This window comes from Nicotiana tabacum, chromosome 20, assembly GCF_000715075.1.
Source record: "Nicotiana tabacum cultivar K326 chromosome 20, ASM71507v2, whole genome shotgun sequence".
NCBI classification, from domain to species: Eukaryota; Viridiplantae; Streptophyta; class Magnoliopsida; order Solanales; family Solanaceae; genus Nicotiana; species Nicotiana tabacum.
In genome coordinates this window covers 63,364,390-63,386,840 of record NC_134099.1, presented here as the reverse complement: position 1 = coordinate 63,386,840, position 22,451 = coordinate 63,364,390, and the positions used below count along the sequence as shown (strand labels likewise).

Here is a 22,451-nt window from a genome sequence, read left to right as displayed (position 1 = left end):
TCGCGATTTGCACTGTCAGACAACAACAGCAACAACAACAACAAAGCGATTATAATCCCACAAGTGGAACCTGGGGCGGGTAGTGTGTACGCATACCTTACCTTTACCGTGAATGTAGAGAGGTAGTTTCCGATAGAACCTTGGCGTAAGGAAAGATGAAAATAAAACAGTAGCAACAAGCAATAACGACAACAAGATAATAAGAAAATGAGGCGAAAGGAACAACATGTAGGGACAGAAATATAACAATAACAGAACAAAAGATTGACAATAATTTCACCGGAAATTTGCACCGCTAGACGATTGACGTTTAAATTCATAAATCCATATCTCCTCAATTTATATTTCCTTTAAATTTGAATGCAACAGTTATGGAGAGATCATTTGAGATACTAAGAGAATCAAACCAATAAAAAAATTGCCGAGATGAGGTATTGTTTGAACCATGTAATCAATAATGGACGAAAACAATTGTCAAGGCAATGCTTGATGAATTTCTTAATAATAATAATAATAATAATAATAATAATAATAATAATAATAATAATAATAATAATAATAATTATTATTATTATTATTATTATTATTATTATTATTATTATTATTATTATTATTATCCCACACCGTGGGGTCTGGGGAGGGTAGTGTGTACGCAGACCTTACCCCTACCTTGTGAGGATAGAGAGGTTGTTTCCAATAGACCCTCGGCTCAGGAAAGCATAAGCACCATATTAATGAAAATATTGACAAGAAGGGATAGTACCAAAAAGCCATATAAAAGCAAAATAAAAACAAAACAAGATAGTAAGGTGATCAACAATGAAAGAAAACAATGGTTAGCCATAAAAACTTACTATCAATAGACAGCGAGAATGCGTGTCAATATTACTGTTATGAACACTCTAGACTACCTACTCTATTACCATAATCCTCGACCTACATACCTTCCTATCAAGGGTCATGTCCTCGGTCAGCTGAAGCTACGCAATGTCTTGCCTAATCACCTCTCCCCACCTCTTCTTTGGCCTACCTCTACCTCTCCGTAGGCCCTCCAATGTCAACCTCTCACACCTCACCGGGGCATCTGTGCTCCTCCTCACATGACCAAACCACCTAAGTCGTGTGTCCTCAATAGGGACCATATCCACCTTGTCGCGAATAACCTCATTTCTAATCCTATCTAACCTGGCGTGCCCGCACATCCATCTCAACAACCTCATCTCTGCTACCTTCATCTTCTTGACATGAGCGATCTTGACTGGCCAACACTCAGCCCCATACAACATCGTTGGTCTGACCACCAATCTGTAGAACTTACCCTTAAGTTTCGGTGGAACCTTCTTGTCACATAAAGCACCGGAAGCGAGTCTTCATTCATCCATCCCGCCCCAATATGATGTGTGACATCCTCATCAATCTCCCCACCCCCCTGAATAATAGACCTAAGGTACTTAAAACTTCCTCTCCTAGGGATGACCTACGAGTCCAACCTCACCTCTCGTTGGGTCTGCCTCCATACTTCCAAGGTCTGCCTCCATACCTCTAATTGCGCGTTCACACCGTCTCGCGTTTCGTCAATCAATACAATATCAACTGCAAATAGCATGCACAACGACACCTCCCCTTGAATGCGGCACGTCAGTACGTCCATCGCCAGAGCAAACAAAAAAGGGCCGAGTGCCGACCCTTGATGCAACCCCATCATAACCGGAAAATGGTCCGAGTCCCCACCCACCATCATCACTCGGGTCTTTACTCCATCATACATGTCCTTAATCAACCTAACGTAGGCAACAGGTACACCTCTAGCCTCCAAACATCTCCACAAAACCTCCCTCGAAACTTTATCGTACGTCTTTTCTAAGTCGATTAACACCATATGCAAGTCCTTTTTTCTCTCTCTATACTGCTCCATCAATCTCCTAACAAGGTGGATGGCTTCTGTAGTCGAACGCCTCGGCATAAATCCAAACTGGTTCTCGGAAATAGACACACTTCTCCTCACCCTTAGCTTTACGACTCTCTCCCAAACTTTCATAGCATGGCTAAGCAGCTTGATACCCCGATAGTTATTGCATTTTTGGATATCACCCTTGTTCTTGTATACAGGAACCATCGTGCTCCACCTCCACTTTTCGGGCATCTTCTTCGTTCTAAAAATGACACTAAATAACCTAGCGAGCCACTCCAAGCCTGCCTTGCCCGCACTCTTCCAAAAATCCACCGGGATTTTATCTGGCCCAGTCGCTTTGCCGCTGCTCATCTTACGCATAGCTCCTCAACTTCATCAACTATAATCCGCCTACAATACCCAAAGTCACAACGACTCCCGGAGAGTTCCAAATTACCAGTACAATGCTCCTGCCCCCCTCCTCGTTCAGAGACTATGGAAGTAGGTCTGCCATCTCCGCCGGATAAGCCCCTCACCCAACAAAACTCTACCTTCTTCGTCTTTGATGCACTTCACTTGGTCCAAGTCACGCGCTTTCCTTTCTTGCGTCTTGGTTAACCTGAACAACCTTTTATCCCTACCTCGACCCTCGAGTTCCTCATACAAACGACTAAAAGTTGTAGTCTTGGCCGCCATAACTGCTAGCACTGCCTCTTTCTTAGCCAACTTATAATGCACCCTATTCGCCCTTTCCTCTTCGTCTACACTTTCCACTAGCTTCAAATACGCTACTTTCTTGGATTCCACTTTTCCTTACACCTCTCCATTCCATCACCAGTCTCCTTTGTGACCACCAGAGTAACCCTTTGAGACCCCTAATACCTCTCTCACGGCTTCTCTAATGCACTGCACAACTGTGGTCCACATAGAGCTTGCGTCCCCGCTACTCCTCCAAGCCCCCATAGTCAACAGCTTGACCCCCAACTCTTGCACTTTAGGTTTCGTCAAGGCTCCCCACTTGATTCTATGTTGGCTATACATCGCCCTCTTCCTCCTCTTCCTCGTGATCTCAAGGTCCATGACCAAGAGCCTACGAAGGGTCGAGAGGTTCTCACTCGGGATGACCTTGCAATCCGTGCAAAAACCTCTATCGAACTTCCTATAGGGTATAATCAATCTGAGTCTCGGCCACCGAACTCCGAAAGGTGACAAAGTGCTCCCTCTTCTTCGAAAAACTCGAGTTCGCTATCACCAAATCAAATGCTCAAGTAGAGTCCAGCAGACAAATTCCTCCTTCGTTTCTATCTCCAAAACCAAAGCCACCATACACATCATCATAACCCCCCCGACCTCGCTCCAATGTGGACGTTGAAATCTCCTTCAATGAAAAGTTTCTCGGTATGCGGGATACCACGCACCATCTCATCTAAATCCTCCCAAAAATGCCTCTTGACTTCCTCATCCAAGCCTGCTTGGGTTGCGTGCGCACTGATTATATTCAAAGTAAAACCTCCAACAACTAGCTTAATAGTCATCAGCTTGTCATTCACCATCCTAACCTCCACTACTAGTTCACGGAGGTCCTTATCAACCAAGATACCTATCCCGTTCCTGCTCCATACCCTCCCAGAATACCGTAGTTTGAAACTGTCCACATCCTGCGCCTTATCTACTACCCACCTAGTCTCCTGTACACAAGCTATATTAATCTTCATTTTCTCGAGAATCTTCGCTAACCTACAGATTTTCCAGTCAAAGTTCATATGTTCCAAGACCCCACTCTCAATCTAGTAACTCCCTCAGGCCTCTCCCCACCCCCACCCCCCACCTTCGAGGACAAGACCTTACCCTACCATTGTTCACCAAAGCCACTATAATAATAATAATAATAATAATTATTATTATTATTATTATTATTATTATAGGATTCAAATTTTCTCCCTTAGAAAAAAAACTCTTTATGATTTTGTTAAATTATCAATAGGTTGGGAGCAAATTGTAAAACCAAATATGATAGGGTGCAAAATAAAAGAATGTACATACATTAGTGATGCAAAATGCGAAGAACTCTAATCATTCACCCACCTTGCCCTACACACTACTCAAAATGCCAACCAACACCATTTCCAATTTCATCTACTAAAAGCATAGTAAGTTCAAACCATATTTTATTATCCCCGCCTTGATAATAGCCCTTTTGTTCGGGTCATTTGATACCCCTCACAGTCCAATTGATAGTTTTATCATTCACAACTACTTCTTTACCCTTCCTACCGTCCTTGATTTCTTACCTTGTTTGTTCCTCTCATCCTTCCTTGTGCCACCTCTCATACACTACCATGTTGCCCCCCTTATGTTGTACTCCACCGACCCCTCTTTCTCCCTCCATACATCTTCACTGCCATCCCCACTAAGTCCTCATTACTCTCGTTTTATATAAGCAGGAGTTTGATGACTTTATTCTCTTTGTCCTCAAAAGAGCTCCCAAGAATTCTCCAAAGTTAAGGTAATTTTCCATGCCCAATTGGCCAATTTCCTCTTCCCATTAATGTTGCAAACCTTTGGACATTCTTCTTTACCTCCACAATAGCCTACTATCAATTATCATTCTTCCTTTGCACAATCGTCTTAACCAACTTATTTCCACCACCTAACTCCACCAACTAAAGATTCTCTTGACCTTATGGAACAACCATAACGGCCAAAGATCTCCTTGAATAAACTTAGACTGTTTTCGTGCATTGAGGGCTGGTGGACGACCCCTACCTTTTCATCTTGGTACGATAGCCCCGTCCATGTTGCCTCGAGTTGGTTTCGGTAGATTATCTACGTTTTCAATTATCATATGCCTAGATTTGATTGTCACGATAATATAGACAGAAAGGGAGTCATTGATTTTCAAGCCCCTTCTGAGGCACAACGACTCTTCCTCTATTATCAAGATTTTTCCCCGTTTCAAGGGTCATACGAGCTTCTTGGATTTTCTAGCCCCCTAGAGCAAAGGTTGCCCCTTTTATTACCATCGTAGTCTCCCTCAAAAGACTCCATTTTCCTCAACGTGATGATCAGAACTTTTTTTCACTTTTTGTGGGTGTGCATTGTTTTTGCTAGTGAACTGGTTTAACTTGTTTTGTCAGACCTATACACTAATCCAAGGGCATACATGTCTTTTTTCTTCTTTTATAGATTCCTTCCTCGCCATTACTTCTAACTCCCAAACATCTGCTTTTCCTCCACTTGCCATTACCGGCTCATCCACCATAGCTAAGAGTATTCCAACCTCTTTCATCACCAACTCTTTCATAGCTAAGAGGACAATGGCGATTAGTAGACATTGATATAAAAAAGACGAATTGAGCAATTTTAGCCAATGCAGCGAACATATCACCATTATCAAAGTCCAAGTATCTGAGTATATCTTTTCGCAACTAAATGAGCAATTTTAGCTACGGGAGTGAATATATCACCATAATCAAATCCAAATATCTTTCATCACCATAATCAAGCCCAAATATCTGAGTATATCCTTTGCAACTAAATAAACCTAAGAAAATATAACTTTAATATTGAATGTATTGTTAGAATATCACTAGAATATGTGCCTAGATACATATAGGTCTAGCTCGGTGTACTTTAAGAAGGAAAATCTTATAAAATATTCTATAGGATATCTTAGGATAATATATATTTAATTATAAGAAAATTCTCATCTTTTTTATTACCGTAGAGATTCATCGCCTCCCATGTGTACGTAACATGACACTCCTATTATAGGAAAACCTCTTGCACATTGTTAATTAAACTAATGGAAAGTTTATTTCTATTGTCACGTGACGTAAGAGCCTCTACATCTTCATAGAGACTCAAATAACTTCTACCATTGACCGGCTTGTCTAGCCAACCCAACCAAAGTTTTCTTCTGTTCTTCTTTCAATCGGTGTATGGCATTGTTCCTCAACAGTGACCATCACTGCTACTTTCTAGATGACCATTCAAACGTGATGCCTCTCTCCAAAGAGATAAGTTGCATCAAGCACAAAGTGAGGAGCAACACCAATCATTGGAGAGAGGAGGGTTGTGGTTGCCAGAAATAGAAAATGAGGAAGAACAACATTAGCCAAGTAGGCGAAGTTAGCATGCTCATATATGGAAGCTACTTGAGATATTACCAAAATCTAAAAGTTTGATATCTTGTTAAAGGGGAGAAGAACTTCTTATTGACTCTATCTTAAATATCAACGTAAATGAGAATTTCCTTATTAAGAGTCATAGCTATGTACATTACGTTAGGTATCCATTCTTCATGTCTAGTTAGATAAGTAATATCAATATTAATGAAAAATGCGCTTAAGCCCTAGAGCGAAGCGTAAAATATGTTGAGTGATTCGCCCGGCTAGCAGGCGCTTCAGTGTCGTCATCAAGGCTCTAAGACATACTTTTCCTTGCCAATGAGCGTAATCCTAAAGAGGTGATGTGAAACAATTTCTTGATCCATATATTTGTTATTCATGCTTATAATTATTAGTCTTGGGATATATTTGTATTTTTTTCTCCATTTATGGCTTTCTTCATTAAATCCACGTTTTATTTACGTTTTTGACCTTTGATAACACTCATAAGTAAATAGTTTACAATTAAATAAAAATATCCCAACATTTCCCATGGAATATTCTTGTAATATTTTAGGGGTAAGGTCTGCGTACACACTACTCTCCCCAGATCCCACTTGTGAGATTCCACTGGGTTGTTGTTGTAAGATTAATTAATCTGTACATATTTGAATCTAGGCACATATTCTTTTAATAATCAGCAACGACTCTTTCCTATTTTAGGACATGTGTATACACTTTTAAGAACAGCAATGGCTTAAGGGAATAATCAATGTTGTACAATTTTCTTAAAATTTTAATATGATAAAACCCACCCCTAGACCCCCTACCCAGGAGGCAAACATTAGCACTGTACTCCCTTGCTAATTCGAACCCCCATGGTTGAAGGAGGAAGGCCATTTCCTCAAGGCTAACCCTCCCTTGTAGATAACCAAGCAGTACATTCTTCCCCAATTCTGTTCTTCCCTTCACTTCCTCTAAAAGACATTATTTTTTCTGGATATTGTGCAAGACATTTTGAAGCTAAAGATAACCAATTGCCAAGTCATCTTTGAGACCCTTGGTTTTGGCTTGACAATTACGGTAGTAAACAAGCGACTGATTAGGATGCACATACGACAGTTTCGAAGAACTAAGCATATAGAAAGTGCAAGTGTCGGCAGGCACCTTGAGAACTTACAGAAGATTAAAAAGCATGATTAATGAATGAGAAAATAACCTCTACAAGATTCAATGTCCAATCAATTATGAAGGAAGAAAAGGTTCAGTAAATTTATTTCATAATAAGTAAAGAAAGTTGTGGCTAAAACTGGAAAAGTTTGCATTGGAATTTACCTCCTCTTCTCAACTTCAACAGGTATGCCAATTGTGAATTTGCAAAGGGATGCAAGGAAAGAATTTAAAGGCTCTACAGCATGAAGAATTCCACAGGCCTGAGCAACAAGAAGTTCTGATCATCATCACAAATTGGAGAAAACTAAGCAGTTGGTCAAGAACATAACACCAATCCCTCTTGCTCTCAAAAGTTGTACAAAAGTCAACTAGAGGCCAATTTTGCAGGAACTCATACAATAGGAAGAAATTTAAATTTGACCAAATATTACCTGAGTAAATGCTTGATAGCCTTTCAGTATTTCCAAAATAATAGCCTCTCCCTGAGACCTACAATGTACATCACAGGTGAAAATAAGTACATATAGCATTTTCTTGAAGGTTCATTCATAGACATGAAAATTTTACATACTTTGCCAAGATGAATGACAAAGCATCAAGAATGGTCAACCACAGAGAATCAACCATTGATACACAAAGAAGTGCAGTTCTCCCAGTGAGTTTTGCTGGTGGATCAGATTCACATCTTGGAGAGTCAAGCTGGTCACACCAAGACAACAAGTATGTCATGTGACTAGTTGCCTTTCAGAATAATTATATCACTACAAGACAAAATATGAAATAGCAACTCCACTAATTACCTCACCCACGTCAACTGCCTCATCTGTTAAAGTAGCCACAGTGAAAACGACTCCTAGTAGGCCCTCAATTGCTAAAGTTATTGCATGTGCTTCACTTGCAACTAAAACAGCAGCATTGGATGCGTCGCTATCTAAGCTCCACTCAATCCCTACCAGCCATATTGCTTAGTGATTAGTGTTAGTAGTTAAAATAAAAAATGCTAGTGAGACAAAGATAAGGGTGAGCAAGGTATAACAGAGGGAATTGACTCCCAGCCCCACATCCAATTGGAGCTCTAAGTCTAACCACCTATCAAAAGGAGGACAAAAACTGACAAAAGAAAACCTAAAACATCCATTTATTGCTCTGAAATAGGAACCGAAATGGCATTTAGTTTTACTTAGAATTTTTGCATCATAAGAGCTTGTTTGGCGAAGTTGTCAAAAACTGTTTATTTTAAGAAGTGTTTTTGTTTAAAAGTGCTTTTCGAAAAAGTACTTTTGGAGAGTAGTAGTTTGTGTTTGGCCAATTCATTTGAAAAGTGATTTTTGCAATATTTGATAAGCAAATTGTGTTTGGCCAATCTTTTCAAAAAGTACTCTTGATTGTCAAATTACGAAAAAGCGCAGTAAATGTTCAGTTAACAATTAGTATTATTTAAAAGGGAGAAATGAATTTAAATATTTATTATAAATAATTTGATTAATTTTTTACATAATTAAAATATAAAACATAAAGTAAACTTATATATTAGAGATATTAATCAATATAAAATATAGTTATCCAAAGCAATAGTATTAAGTATATGGTATTATTATAACAAAAACAAAACAAAAAACACCAATGAAATCTCACAAGTGGGCTATTGTTTGCATGATGATTCAAATATATCAAGATACATCATTCAATATAAAAATCTAATCCATAAATCCTATATAAAAGAAGAGATTTATTTACTATAATAGAGAGACTATTTTAAAGAGGAATATGAGAAGGAGAACAAAGATATGATAAAAAAAGGAGGGGGGGGGGGGGGGATGGTAGAAACAAAAAGGAAAAACGAAAAGGGAAAGGTTAAATTAATGAAGGATAATTTGAGAAATATATTTATCTTGAAAAAATTAATTTTCTGCTTCTGATTCTTGGAATAAGTTAGAATTTGTAGTTTCTTCCCAAAAGCAGAAAAACTGCTTCTAGTGCTACTCAAAAGCACTTCTACTTTTAGGTATGTTGCTTGTATAAGGGAGATTTTCCTCTAAGCAGTAAAATTATTTAACCTATCGGAAACAGTCTCTCTGCCCTTCCAGGGTAGGGGTAAGGCTGCATACATCCTATCCTACCCTCCCCAGACCCCACTTGCGAGATTATTATGGGTGGTGGTTATTGTTGTTGTTGTTGTTGTAAAATTATTTAACTTATCAAAATAAAGAGTGACCATTTACACTTCAGGACACTCCAGCATTTACTTCACCATATTTAAGTAATCATTTATAGGAATGATTAAATTGTTGAGTCAACTGAAGCCGCTAAAAGTAATTGATGTAATCAGGAATCCTGTATAACTCATTCGAACTAATCCACAAATCAAACAAGTTAATTTTCAATGTCTAAAAGATTTTATGTTCCCCTCTCTACCAACAATTAGCTGATGATGCAATTACCTTTTGCTTTACTACTGAACATTCCAGCTACAGCCGCAAGACTCTCCTCACATGTGTCTTGAAACTGGATATAGAAGAGCAAAAGTTAATTTGACTTTCTCCACAAAGAAACCATAACAATATAAGATGAGACCAGAGATAAAGCAAAGTAAGGAGAAATGAAGCCAAATCAAACAATGTAACTGTTTAGCCTAGAATAAGATAACTTTCATCTTTAAATCGAAAAGGAAGTCACATACTCACACATTGATGTTGAGAAGGGTGAACCAGTTTCTTTTTTTTCCTACAACTAAAACAAATTTATTGAAAGGCACCAAATAGGGGTGCAATCTTACACAACAATTGTAATTAGAAATCCAATGTATGTCTACTCAAAACAGCAAGCGCTATTCAGTGTATTCACCAGCAGGTACTGGAGAAAAACTTTGACTTTGAGTACTCCTACATTTAACCAAATTTTCATGTGCTATCATATACTTGAAAAACTCAAACCCATTTAGCTTCAAAACCCCCAATAGGGTGGAAATAAATCTCCTACATATGGTGGGGAGATGCAATGGTCCTCAAATATACTGGATAACCACAATGGATAACTCCAGAACGCAACAGCGAATAAGAGTATACTTTTTCAGTTGCTGCACCTAACGCATTCATTAGGATTAAAGCCTTTCTCACCTTCTCCTGGAATTCTTAACTATAGGAGGTGATCATGGTTAGCCATCCCCAGAATGCAGTTCAAGTAACAGTTAACTTTTTTTTTTAAAATTATTAGCTCTAAAAAGAAATTATGGTGCCCTATAGCACTCAATGGTGTGGTATAGTGCTCAATGAAGTAGGAAAGTCCTTGCTCCCAGCAGAGACAAAAATAAAAGCTACTAGGTGATTTCGTCTACCTACCTAAGTCTTGGTAGGCAGAGTTACCCTGTACCCATGTTGATGGGAGATAATAGGCAAGCCAAGAAGCGTGCAAGATGGTCCGAACATTACGTTGACTCCAAAAAAAATTATGATGACCTAAATGTTTTTCTAAGGGGTAGGGCAAATTTGTATAGAAATAAATCCAATTTGTGCATAAGGAAATTCAAATGTTATGAAATGTCCATCTCCACAACTTTTTGGTTGTGTGAATACTTTTCATTTGGTACAAACATGAAGAGATCATCAGCTTCCTTGAAGGGTCTCTTTGTAGAGTAGAGTTTATCAGTATGGTCCTATTTCCCAAAGGAATTGTTCCTTACTGCACTATGCAATAAAGTCGCTTTTAGACAATGCACTTAGCAGGGTTATGTACACCCTAGTAACTCATCAAGTGAAAATTCTAACCTTTACTCATCCCAAAAAAATGAGTAAAGGTTATATGATTTGGGCATGTGGAGAGGAGGAGCGTAGATACCCCACTAAGGAGATGCGAGAGGTTGACCTTGGTGGGTTTGAAGAGAAGTAGAGGTAGGCCAAACAAACATTGGGGAGAGGTGATTAGGCAGGATATGACGTTTCTTCAGCTTTCCGAGGACTGTGGAGGTCGAGAATTAAGGTAGAAGGCTAGTAGGTACTCGAGAGGGTTTCTTTCTCATACCGATAGTATTAGTGTTAGTCTGGTGTTCTATTATTGTTAGATTTCTATTACTATGTGTTGTTCCTTTCGCTTCATTTTCTTATTATATTGTTATTGTTAATACTTGTGCTACTACTTTCTTTTCATCTTTCATTAAACCGAGGGTCTATTGGAACCACCCTCTCTACCTTCAAGATAGGGATAAGGTTTGTATACACACTACGTTCCCCAAACCCCACTTTTGAGATTGTACTGGTTTGTTATTGTTGTACTTATCCCAAAAAGAAATAGGGATACGCCCAAATTGTAGAAATAAAAAAGTATGGAAGTACCTCTTTCCTGTCTTTTCGAAAAGACAAAAACTAATCCAAATTGTTAAAATGATGCTATAAGTTTGCAAACCATTGAGTTTTTCTTCTCTTAAATGCTTTATTTTGAACTCGTTCACAAGTTACAGATACGCCAACAATCTACCTTAAAATGTACAAAAGACCACACTACTAAATCCAAACTTCACTAGCTGTAAATTTTTACAAATAAAATCATTTTTCAAAAGGTAAATAATATATCCACAGGTGTAGAAAAAGGCACTGAACCAGTATACGACAAAAGCTTCACAAAGATTATACCTCTACAGATACTTATCCAATAACAAAAAAACCAAAAAACAAAAAGAAAAAAAGAATATTGGAAAAAAAATCAAACAAAAAGACTACCTCTAGAGATCTAAAAGAAGATAAGGATATAGGTCATACAGCTATATAGCTCATGTATATTGTCTTGATTTCGCAGCTATTTACACTCCCTAAAAGCATAACCTATTTCTTTTCTTTCGTGGCGACAGTAGCATGCATAGAGGAGTTGCAACCAAGATTTTTAAAACAAACATCTTATTGATGTTGTAAAATCTCTCACTAGAAAAGTTGTATTCAAGAAATAGAGAATATAACTACTTATCAAAAAAAAAGTAGAGATTATACCTAATTGGCTAAGCTAATATGAACTGTGTGGCTGCAGCATCAAAATCTACTAAAACAAAAGGTTATCTCTCAATTCTACAAGTTCATTGTCCATCCTTCAAAAGACTGCTATTCCTCTTTTCCCGTGTTAGATAGTTAATGTACTTTAAAATGTGTATAGTTACACTTATTATTTGTGTCCTGCATCCGAAAATATGAGAAACACGGAAGTGAGTTAATACTAAAAGGAACGTATCCTTTGGCCCAAAGTTCAAGACAATGAATTGTATATACTCTCACCTAGAATTCCCTCTGGAAACAGAAGAGAGGTAGTTAAAAAAAAAAAGGAAGAGTAGAATTCAAATGTATGACTACTAACGGATTGGTGTTTGCCAGTTGTTGGTTGCCACAGGATCAGATGAAAGCCACAGTAGTGAGCAATATGGTTGAAGCTCCTGGGTGTACTGTTACAGCTGTGGTTAAAGCAACTTTTAAAGATCATAGAATTATTGTTGTGGCTATCAAACTTGATTAGGAGGTGAAGCAAAGAAATCATCCGCACTGGCAAAATTACTGATAGTAGAGTGAAACATATTTCCAGCATTCATATTAGTTTATAGAAAAGGGAAGATGGAGGTAGAGAATTCCAATCTAGGCAAAGACTACACTTTAGATCAATTTGCTGACCATCCGCAAGAAAAGTGGAAGGATCCGAAAAGTCATAAATAGAAAATGGCGAGAGTAAGAGGAATTAGAAATTCAAATAAGAAACGGGGTTAACATATCCAAGAATGTGAGAGATTGTCCTTACTTAAACCTAAAGTATAATTTGATATTTTTTCTAATACTTCCATAAAAGATACACATGTTATATTTGACATGGTTTGAGTGTATAGGGGAAGGCACCTTCTTGAAGCGACAATCAATAGAACTTGCATATTACTTAGAAAATTAAAATAAAATCTAGGCAGAGATTGCTCAACCTATTACAAAATCTAAGAGTAAGACATACAACAATAACAGACACAAATACTGTAAATTTGCACTAGCAGAGCCAAAGCATAACCTTTTTTTAAGGATAGTGGAAATAGCAAGATAAAACAGGTAAAATAAAAGATGGATTAGGTATAAAGTAAATAAGTGTAGAGCCCATATTGTGCACCTGGATACTAGAAACAACACGAGCAAGAGCCTTTACCATACCCTCAACCACATTTGTGTTTTTTGGATGCCTGCATACACCAAATACGTTCACATATGCATAAAAGGGGGGAAACGGAGAATAGGGGAACTCGATATTTTTTAGATAGGTAAAATCAATTGCATTTTACAGAGCTTGTACACAATCCAAACTATGCCTGCAATGGTATAAGAATTTTGATAAATTTCACTTCAGATATCGTAGAATTTAAGAAGAAAAGGCATCTTTCATATATGAGCATGTATTTACATCCAATGAGCAAGGCTACTTATTCGGGAGGTCCTATGACTAATTAATGAACGGAATCAGTTACAATCAATTACAAAATTAGAGCAAATCAATTAGAATAAGAAAACAAATCTCCTACAATCAAGCCTCCTACAATCAAGCTAGTCAACACTCCTCCTCAAGTTGGCGCAAAGATGTCACACATGCCCAACTTGTAGATCAAAGTATGAAAGGTTTGGTTGTTGAGGCCTTTTGTAAACACATCACTAGCTATTTCTCTGATGACACATGAAGCAAACTCAAGATACCACTTGTAATCTTTTCTTTGATAAAGTGTCGATCACTTGTGGGAATTACTGGGTTTGTTGTCGTTGTTGTTGAAGTGTATCAATTTCAACTTGTTTCGTTCGGTCATGTTGAACAGAGTTACGAGCTATACCAATTGCAACCTTTTCATCACAATACAAGAATGTTTTCTTTGACAATCTCAATTCCTCTAATAGCTTTTGTAGCCACAAAAGTTCACAGACATCCTGGGCCATAGCTCTATATTTTGCCTCTGCACATGATCTAGCAATCTTGCTTCTTAAAGTACCCAAGTTCCCTCCTACGTGTGTACAGTAACCATACGTAAATCTCTTGTCATCTAGAGATCCAACTCAATCTGCATCTGTAAAGGCTTCTATCTGGAGGTGACCATGTTTGGAGAAAAGCTGATCTTTTCCTAAAGCAAACTTCAGATACCGCAAAATGTGAATGTCCACTAGCATATGAGGATCTCAAGCTGGCTCACCAAGCTAACTGAATAGACTATGTCTGTCTAATGTAAGAGATATAAATGAGTCTTTCTACTAACCTCTGATATCTCTCTTTGTCATCTGACTTTCCAACTCCTGTTTGTAACTTGCGATTGCTTTCAATGGGCGATTCTGATGGCCTGCGACCTCTCATACTAGTTTCGTTCAAGAGATCCAAAATATACTTCTGTGAAAAATAAAGATTTCTTTTTTTGATCTAGCAACAATCATAGTGCAGGTGCTCTTTATCAGAAGTGAATGTCCTTGGTTGCTCATGAGACATAGTTAACCAGGACTTCTAGGTTGGTGTTGAATAAAGCATGACCTGTTGTCGGCTCTTTTCCTGGTGAATATAAGAGTATGCATCCTCAAGAGAAGGAAAAGGAATTTTACCAAGAACTTGAACCCTGATCTAATTGTATACTCGGTCCAAATCGGCCAGAAAATCATATACCCTTTCATTTTCAACCGATTTTTGGAAGAGAACTACATCATCAGTACACTTTGCTTGGAAATCCTGATAGTAGTCAATCTCCTGCCATAACCCAGTTAACTCAGAATAGTAATCAGTGATAGCCAACTCACCTTGCTTAGTGGAATGAATCTTATTTCAAATTTCAAAGATCTAGGCATCATTTCCCTAGCGAGAGTAAGTGCGCTTAGTTGGTTTTCAAATCTTTTGAGTAGTATGAAGCAATAAATATTGTTTAGAAATTCGAGGTGCATAGTATTCTAAATTCATGTCATATGTAGGGAATTGTCAGAATCCTATTGACTATAGATGCCATCAGTCACAACAAGGTGCTTTCTTTTTTCCAGTAATATAACCCGATAACTTTCTAAACTTAATAAAAAGCAAATAAGATCTTGACCAACCAAGATACGTACAGCCCCATCCAATTTTATAGCACTTATTTGTGAAAGAGAAGTGTTGTCCCTTATAGAAGTGTTAACAAATTCCTTATTGTCCCCCATAGTTCAAATAGGACTCTAAATCGAAAAATATACTTTCCCGTATGTACCTTCTCTGAAAACCAGTCATACTTCACGGTCCATATGATCACTTAGATATTTCTAAACCAATTTCATATTTTGGAGATTCAGTCACTATCGCTCTCTCACCTTCCTCCACGCTACATCACTTGCCGCTCCGGTTTCATCACCTACAGTTTCAGCTATAGCTTTACCTCCACCTACAGCTCCACCACCTATCTTCTACAGCTCCCATACTTTTGACTTATCGTCGATGTCAGCTTCCAGCATCACGTCCAAATAATTCATGTCCTGTACCGGATCCTTCACATACTGCGAACTTGTCTCCTCCTAGTCCAGCAATCGCACTCCGAAAAGGTATTTGATCCACTCTTAATCCTAATCCACATTATATTGGTTTGAATTATCATCGTTTATCATTAACTCATTATGCCTTTGTGTCATTTTGTCCTGTATTTCTATCCTTAAGTCCATAAGTGAAGTGTATCTCATCTTGGAAGGCGACATGCTATGATAAACGAGATGTCTGCTTTACATGCTAGTGTTACTTGGGCGCTTGCTTCTCTACCTCCAAGTAAATCTACTACTGGTTGTCGATGGGTGTATGCAGTCAAAGTTAGTCCACATGGTCAAATTGATCGCCTTAAAGCACACCTCATTGGCAAAAAGGTTATACTCGAATATTTGGGCTTGATCACAGTGATACTTTCTCTCTCGTGGCCAAAATAGCATATATCCACCTTTTTCTATCCATGGCTTAGCAACCATTTGGTTTTTTGTTGCTTATGGGGAGTTTAATGGCGTTGTATGAGGGTTGTGCGGTCACTCTATGGTCTAAAACAGTCTCCTCGAGCCTGATTTGATTAGTTCAGCACAGTTATTCAGGAGTTTGGAATAACTTGTAGTGAAGTTGATCACTCCGTGTTTTACCCGCACTCTGCTCCAAATTTGTATATTTATTTGTGGGTTTATGTTGATGAAGGTGTTATTACCGACAACTTTCACGATGGCATCACTAGCTTTAGTATGCCATAGACATTTTTGAGGAGACATGAATGACGGGTTGTAGACCCATTGACACTCATATGGATCCAAATGTTAAACTTCTGTCAGGATAAGGGGAGCCTCTTGCAAGATATAGTGCGGCTAGTTGCTAAGTTGAATTACCTCACAATGACTAGACTTGGCATCTCCTTTCCTATGAGTGTTGCAAGTCAGTTTATGGACTCTCCCTATGATAGTCATTGGGATACAGCTGTCTAGATTCTTCGGTATAAAAAATCAGCCCCAGGCATAGAACTGTTGTTCGAGGATCGTGGCCATGAACATAAAGTTGGATACAGAGATGCTGATTGAGCAGGATTACCTTCTGATAGACATCCTACATCTGGATATTATGTTTTAGTATGAGGTAATTTGGTATATTAGAAGAGAAAGAAACAGAATATGGCTGCTTGGTCTAGTACAAAAGCTTAATATCGAGCAATGACTACGGCAAATAGTGAGCTAGTTTGGATCCAACAGTTGCTCAAAGATGTGAAATTTGGTGAAATCAATCAGATGCTAATTGTGTGTGATAATCAAGATACCCTTCATGTTGTGTCAATTTCGGTGTTCCACGAAAACTAAACATTGAGATTGACTGTTACTTCGTCGGATAAAAGATACTCTCAAGAGATATTGCTACAAAGTTTATGAAGTCTAATGATCAGCTTGTAGATATTTTCACCGAGTCCCTCACTGGTCCTCGTATTAGTTACATTTGTAACAAGCTCAGTACACATGATTTATACGCAGCGGCTTAAGGGGGAGAATTAGATAGTTTATGTATACACTGGAATATGTGTAGTATAGATATAAATTCCTTGTATTATAGTTAAGTAACGCATATTAATGATATTTTTTCCTGCGCCTTTACTTCTAACATATTTAATTGTGTTTCTTTGCTTTCTTTTTGGAGCAACATGCAAATGTGAGACTCACCGTGCAGAGGCCATGATTGACTTTATTATCTCTACACAACCTATGAGGACCACTTTTGGTGTACCCTGGCGTTTATACTAGCATACACTTGACTGATAAATATATAAGACTTTATTTTATTCAACAACAACGACCCAGTGAAATCCCACTAGTGGGGTCTGCGGAGGGTAGTGTGTATGCACTCCTTACCCCTACCCCGAAGGGATAGACAGGCTGTTTTCGAAAGACTCTCGGCTCAAGAGGACAAAAAGACAAAAGGAGACAATATCAATATCACCACAGAAATCATAGGAAAATAGGAACAGCATGAAATCGAGAAGAAAGATGCAAAGCAAAAGCGATAGCTAGTAAATAGGTTCGGCACTAAAAAGCGAAATAGTAAGATACGACATTGCCACTAGCTATCTTAGACAAAAACCCTAACAGACTAGTCTCACAACAGTACGAAGTAAGGCAAAACTCAACTACCTCCTAACCTACAACCCTAATACTCGACCTCCACATCTTTACCTTATTCAAAAAAAAAAGTGCGACAATTGACGAGAGATTTGCCATTCATATTCATGATGGAACGAGAGAGAGGAAGTGGTATAACGTTCAACCTTCTCTCGAGAGGAACTTTGTTAGTGGAAAGGAGTGCAAGTTACTTTTGCTACTACAAACACTACTAAATTTAGCTTTTAATCAATTTCAAGCCCAATATTTCCTAGAATACTAATCCCTTTGATTCAATTTGTTTCGCATAGCTTGACTCAACACGAAGGTTTGAGGTAAATGATGATTTTTAAACTTGTTTTCTTAAATTTGCTATAACATGTGTGTTGCTACAAGACAAACATGAGGTCTTAAACATGACATAACATTTGTTTTTTTAATAAGAAAACATGACATAATATTTGTATACTTATAAAAGCTCTCATAAAGAAAATATAGAAATGTGTCATTTTTTTACAGACTAATAAGGAAATGTGCCAAACAAAATGGGATGGAGGGAGTAAAAGGAAAAGCAAACCAAAAATAAATAAATGAAAAGGATAAATAAGTCTTTAGAAAGTATGATTTAGTTTTTTGGTTTTATTTTCACTGGAAGATAATATAAAGGGTATTCCGTTTTGCATATTATTTTCTTTTCATTTTTTCTTTTTCCTTTCGGTATAACTTTAGTTTTCCCTTCATATGGTCAAGAGAATATGAACACAGATGCAAAACCTGCATACTTTACTGTACGAAAAAAACACAAGAGGTAGTTCACATAATTTCACAATCTAGGAGGTGAAATTATTTACAAAAAGCAACATTTTAACTGATTATAATTAACTGCAAAAAATATGTTTCATCCAAACAATTATCTGCAAAGAAAATTCCAAGAATCAAAAGGTGAGCAACCTTACATGTCAAAATTAAGGAAAAGAACTTGCATTGTGCGTGCTTCCACACAGAAGCCCTGCCAAATAGGCGAAGTTACAAAAATTAGATTAGATAGAAGTTAGTATTCACTTGACTATTTCACAGATTCAGTGTAATGGTTGGCAGCAATAACTACAGGAGAATTATCTTAAGAGAAAAAGAAGATTTTTGACTTACCCTTAAGATTTCAAGAACAAGAATGCGATGCCACAACGGTAAGTCTAGAGATATAACCCTCACCAACATGCTGAGAAATACCTATCCGAAAGAGGATTGACTAGTTTAGCAGTGAAAAATACTCATAGATAGGAAATAAAGTTGTCGATCAAAACCATAACAAATAAATAGGAAAATAGCTTAAATTCAGCAAGAATAAGAAGATCAGAACTGACATCAAAAAGTAAGCATGCTCTACAAAACTACAGAAAGAGATAAAGTGTGTAGTAGCGTAGAGTAAAACACTAAGAAAGAAATACAAGCAGTGGTAATTTTTGTACCAACACGTCACAAATCTTTTAATGAATATACTTCATCAGAAAGGATTTAACGAGATTTAGGTTAGGGTTCTGAGTTTTCTTTTTTGTTTCCCAAAAGGGGTTTTAAGGTTAATTGTATTTATTTTCATCTTTCCTCTCCTATCTTAACATTATGCATCGCAATAAGAATATAATATTCAGAAGTACATCGTCTATAAGAGAGTGATCTTGCCCAATCTGCTTCTATCTATGCAACAATCCGCTCATGGCCTCGATCTTCAAAGCAGCTAGGGCAGAATTTATATATTGAAGAACACAAACAATTTATTCCAATGATTGTCATACGGAGTCCATAAACTAACTTACAACACTCATCGAAAGGTCATATTGAGATAATTCAACTTACAACCAACAGCCTATTACTTCCAAGATCACTCAGGGTTACCCCCTAACCTAGTAAAAGCTTAGCATTGGAATCCATTTGGGGTATCAATGGGTCTACAACTTGTTATTCATATCTCCTCAAGAATGTCCGGCAAATACTTACATTGTGAGAAGACAAATCCTAATTTGGGCTAAGCGACATCAATGCTTAGGAAACATTTCAATATCCCAAGATCCTTAGTCTAGAAGTGTCGAACGAGATGCTCCTTTTCAATCCAGTAATACCTTCTTGAGCATTGCACAACAACATACCCGGTTTATTGCCACAAGTAGGGTCTGGGGAAGGTAGTACGTACGCAGACCTTATCTCTACCTTGTGAAGATAGAGAGATTGTTTCTGGTAGACCCTCCACGAGCATTGCCCGTGAAGATTATATCATCAAAATAAACTACCAAATAACTGCACAGATTTGGAGCAGCATATCGATAGAATATAGAATGATCAGTGAGACTACGAACATTGCCAAGCTCCTGAATAACCATGTTAATCTTAACCAACCATGCTTGAGGCTATTTCTGACCATATACAAACCGATGCAACCTGCATATAAGACCACTAGACTCAACCAGGTGGTTGCTCTATGTATATTTCATCCTCAAGATTGTTGTTGAGAAAAGCATTCTTGATATCTAACTGATAAAAGGGCATTGGCAAACAGTAGCTAAGGATAGAAAAAGACGATTTAAAGTATCTTAGCCACAGGGGAAATGTATCTTCACGACAACTCCAATCCGTGTATAACCTTAGTAACATGATGTGCCTTTAGCTGATTAATCTATCTATCAAGGCCAACGTACGCGCACCGCCAATCAACAATAGATTTGCTTTCTAGTACCACTTGATTGTAAAACAAACATCTCATCAATCGTAGTATGCCGCCAGCCTGGATGAGAAAGATCCACATATACTCGTAGGAATAAGCAGATGAAAATGATGATACAAAGGCATAATGAGGTGACAACAAACGATGATAACTCCGATAGGTAAACTTCGAATTAGGATTAGGGTTACAACTTGGATGAATATCTTTTTGAGTGGCAATAAGATGATTTTGTGAGGGAGACTAGTCCATAGCAGGCAAACATTCTGATTTTGGGTGTGAGTTATCTGGAACGAATGAAAAATGCAGACGATAATTAAATCAAGAATGGTGGGGCTATAGAAGGTGCAGCTATAGAAGGTCGAACTGTACATGGTGAAACAAAAGCTAGTAGAGTTGTAGATCTTGGAGCTATGGAAGAAAACAAAGAGATAAAGGTAGAATCCCCAAAATATGAAACTAGTAATACTTTAGAAACATCAAGGTGGTCAAAAGAGAAGGCTGTGAAGTATGGTTGAGTTTCAAATGAGGTACCATCAATGAACATAAGATATTGTTGGAGGTCGTTGAGTAGCTCTGAGATCCGTTTTGCACCCACTAACTTAGAACTACACAGTTAAGAGCACCAGGAGCTAACTTGTCTTTTCCAAAGTAAAATTATGGACAAATCATGTGCTCTCAAAGCATGAGGAATAAAAGAGAACAAAGACGAGTTAGGAACAAAACAGAGTGTTGGACTTCATTTTGGATAGCAGAGGAAGACATGCGATTAATAAAATAACATTACGTAATAACTGCATCCCAGAAAATACAACAGAACATGAGATTATAAATAGGGTGCGAGTAGTCTCAACGGGATGCATGTTTTCACTCTCAACTATCTAATTTTGTTGAGATGTGAAAGCAGATGACCTATGATGAAACTTTCCATAAAAGTTCATAAGCTACAAAATGGAGAATATAAATATTTTGGCACGCTATCACAATGCGAAGTGCAAATAGAAGCCCAAATTAATTTTCAATTTCAGCATGGAACTTTAGAAAATGGAAAACAATGATCGATTTCCATCAAGAATATCCAACTACACCTAAAATAATCATAACGAAATCGACAAAGTAGCAGAATCCCAGAGTGGAACTGCCCTAACTTGGACAACAAACATCTAAATGAACTGAAGTAAATTGAGGAAAAGGAACGAGTATGCTTACCAAGTTAACATGACTCACATTTAAAGTAGACAATGTAGTCTAGGTTGTCTGAATAGGTGAATCAATAACATGACAAGTTTTGGGAGGAGGACAACAACAACATACCCAGCATAATCCCACAAGTGGGGTCCGGGAAGGGTAAAGTGTACGTAGTCCTTACCCCTATCTTTAAGAAGGCAGAGAGGTTGTTTCCGGTAGACCCTCGGCTCGGGAAAGATAAATGGAAGGGGCAATAACAAGCCAACCAAATCTAACAACCTAAGCTAAAATACAAAACTAACACTAACGAATGCAAACAGAAAACCGAAACAAAGGCAATAACAAATAATAACAAAAGTCCAGAGATACGAAAATACACAAAGGACACTAAGGCCTCATTTGATTTTTAAAGATTAAGACATCTGAATCTGAATGCACATCTTAATGTTAAGATATCTATTAAGATCTGAATACTAAATGATTAAGATTGTTTGATTTTTAACATCTGAATGTATAAAATTTACGTTTATTTGAAAATTAATAAACATAAAATTCAAATAAAATACTAATTAATCTAATATTCCATCACTAAAATATATATCTTTTTAAAATATGATAGTTGTTGGTGGTGATGGTTAACGGTAGTGTTTGTGAATGCCGACTAAAAGCGGTGGTTGGTGGTAGATTTGGTTGATGGTGGTAGTTTAGGGTAGTAGCTAGTGGTGATTGGTAGTGGTAGCTATTATGATTGAGGATGGTGGTGGTGGGTGGTGATAGTTAATAAT

The 22,451-nt window shown here is 37.6% G+C and overlaps 1 protein-coding gene across 22 annotated transcripts in view; it reads right to left on the bottom strand.

Moving 5' to 3' along the window:
* The window catches only part of LOC107773572 (uncharacterized), a 72,417-nt gene that overhangs the window by 33,457 nt on the left and 16,509 nt on the right, over nt 1–22,451 (bottom strand). For all 22 annotated transcript variants that reach the window (XR_012703676.1, XR_012703671.1, XR_012703669.1 and 19 more), the window contains 8 exons: nt 18,915–18,995; nt 18,722–18,774; nt 13,291–13,360; nt 9,615–9,678; nt 7,974–8,122; nt 7,745–7,872; nt 7,605–7,662; nt 7,336–7,433 (listed from right to left, as the gene is read on the bottom strand). Coding sequence is in view for 9 of the 22 variants with exons in the window: in XM_075240664.1 (XP_075096765.1) it covers nt 7,336–7,433; nt 7,605–7,662; nt 7,745–7,872; nt 7,974–8,122; nt 9,615–9,678; nt 13,291–13,360; nt 18,722–18,774; nt 18,915–18,995 (701 nt within the window). In the remaining 13 variants the exon portion in view is untranslated. The remainder of the gene's footprint in view (nt 1–7,335; nt 7,434–7,604; nt 7,663–7,744; nt 7,873–7,973; nt 8,123–9,614; nt 9,679–13,290; nt 13,361–18,721; nt 18,775–18,914; nt 18,996–22,451) is intronic.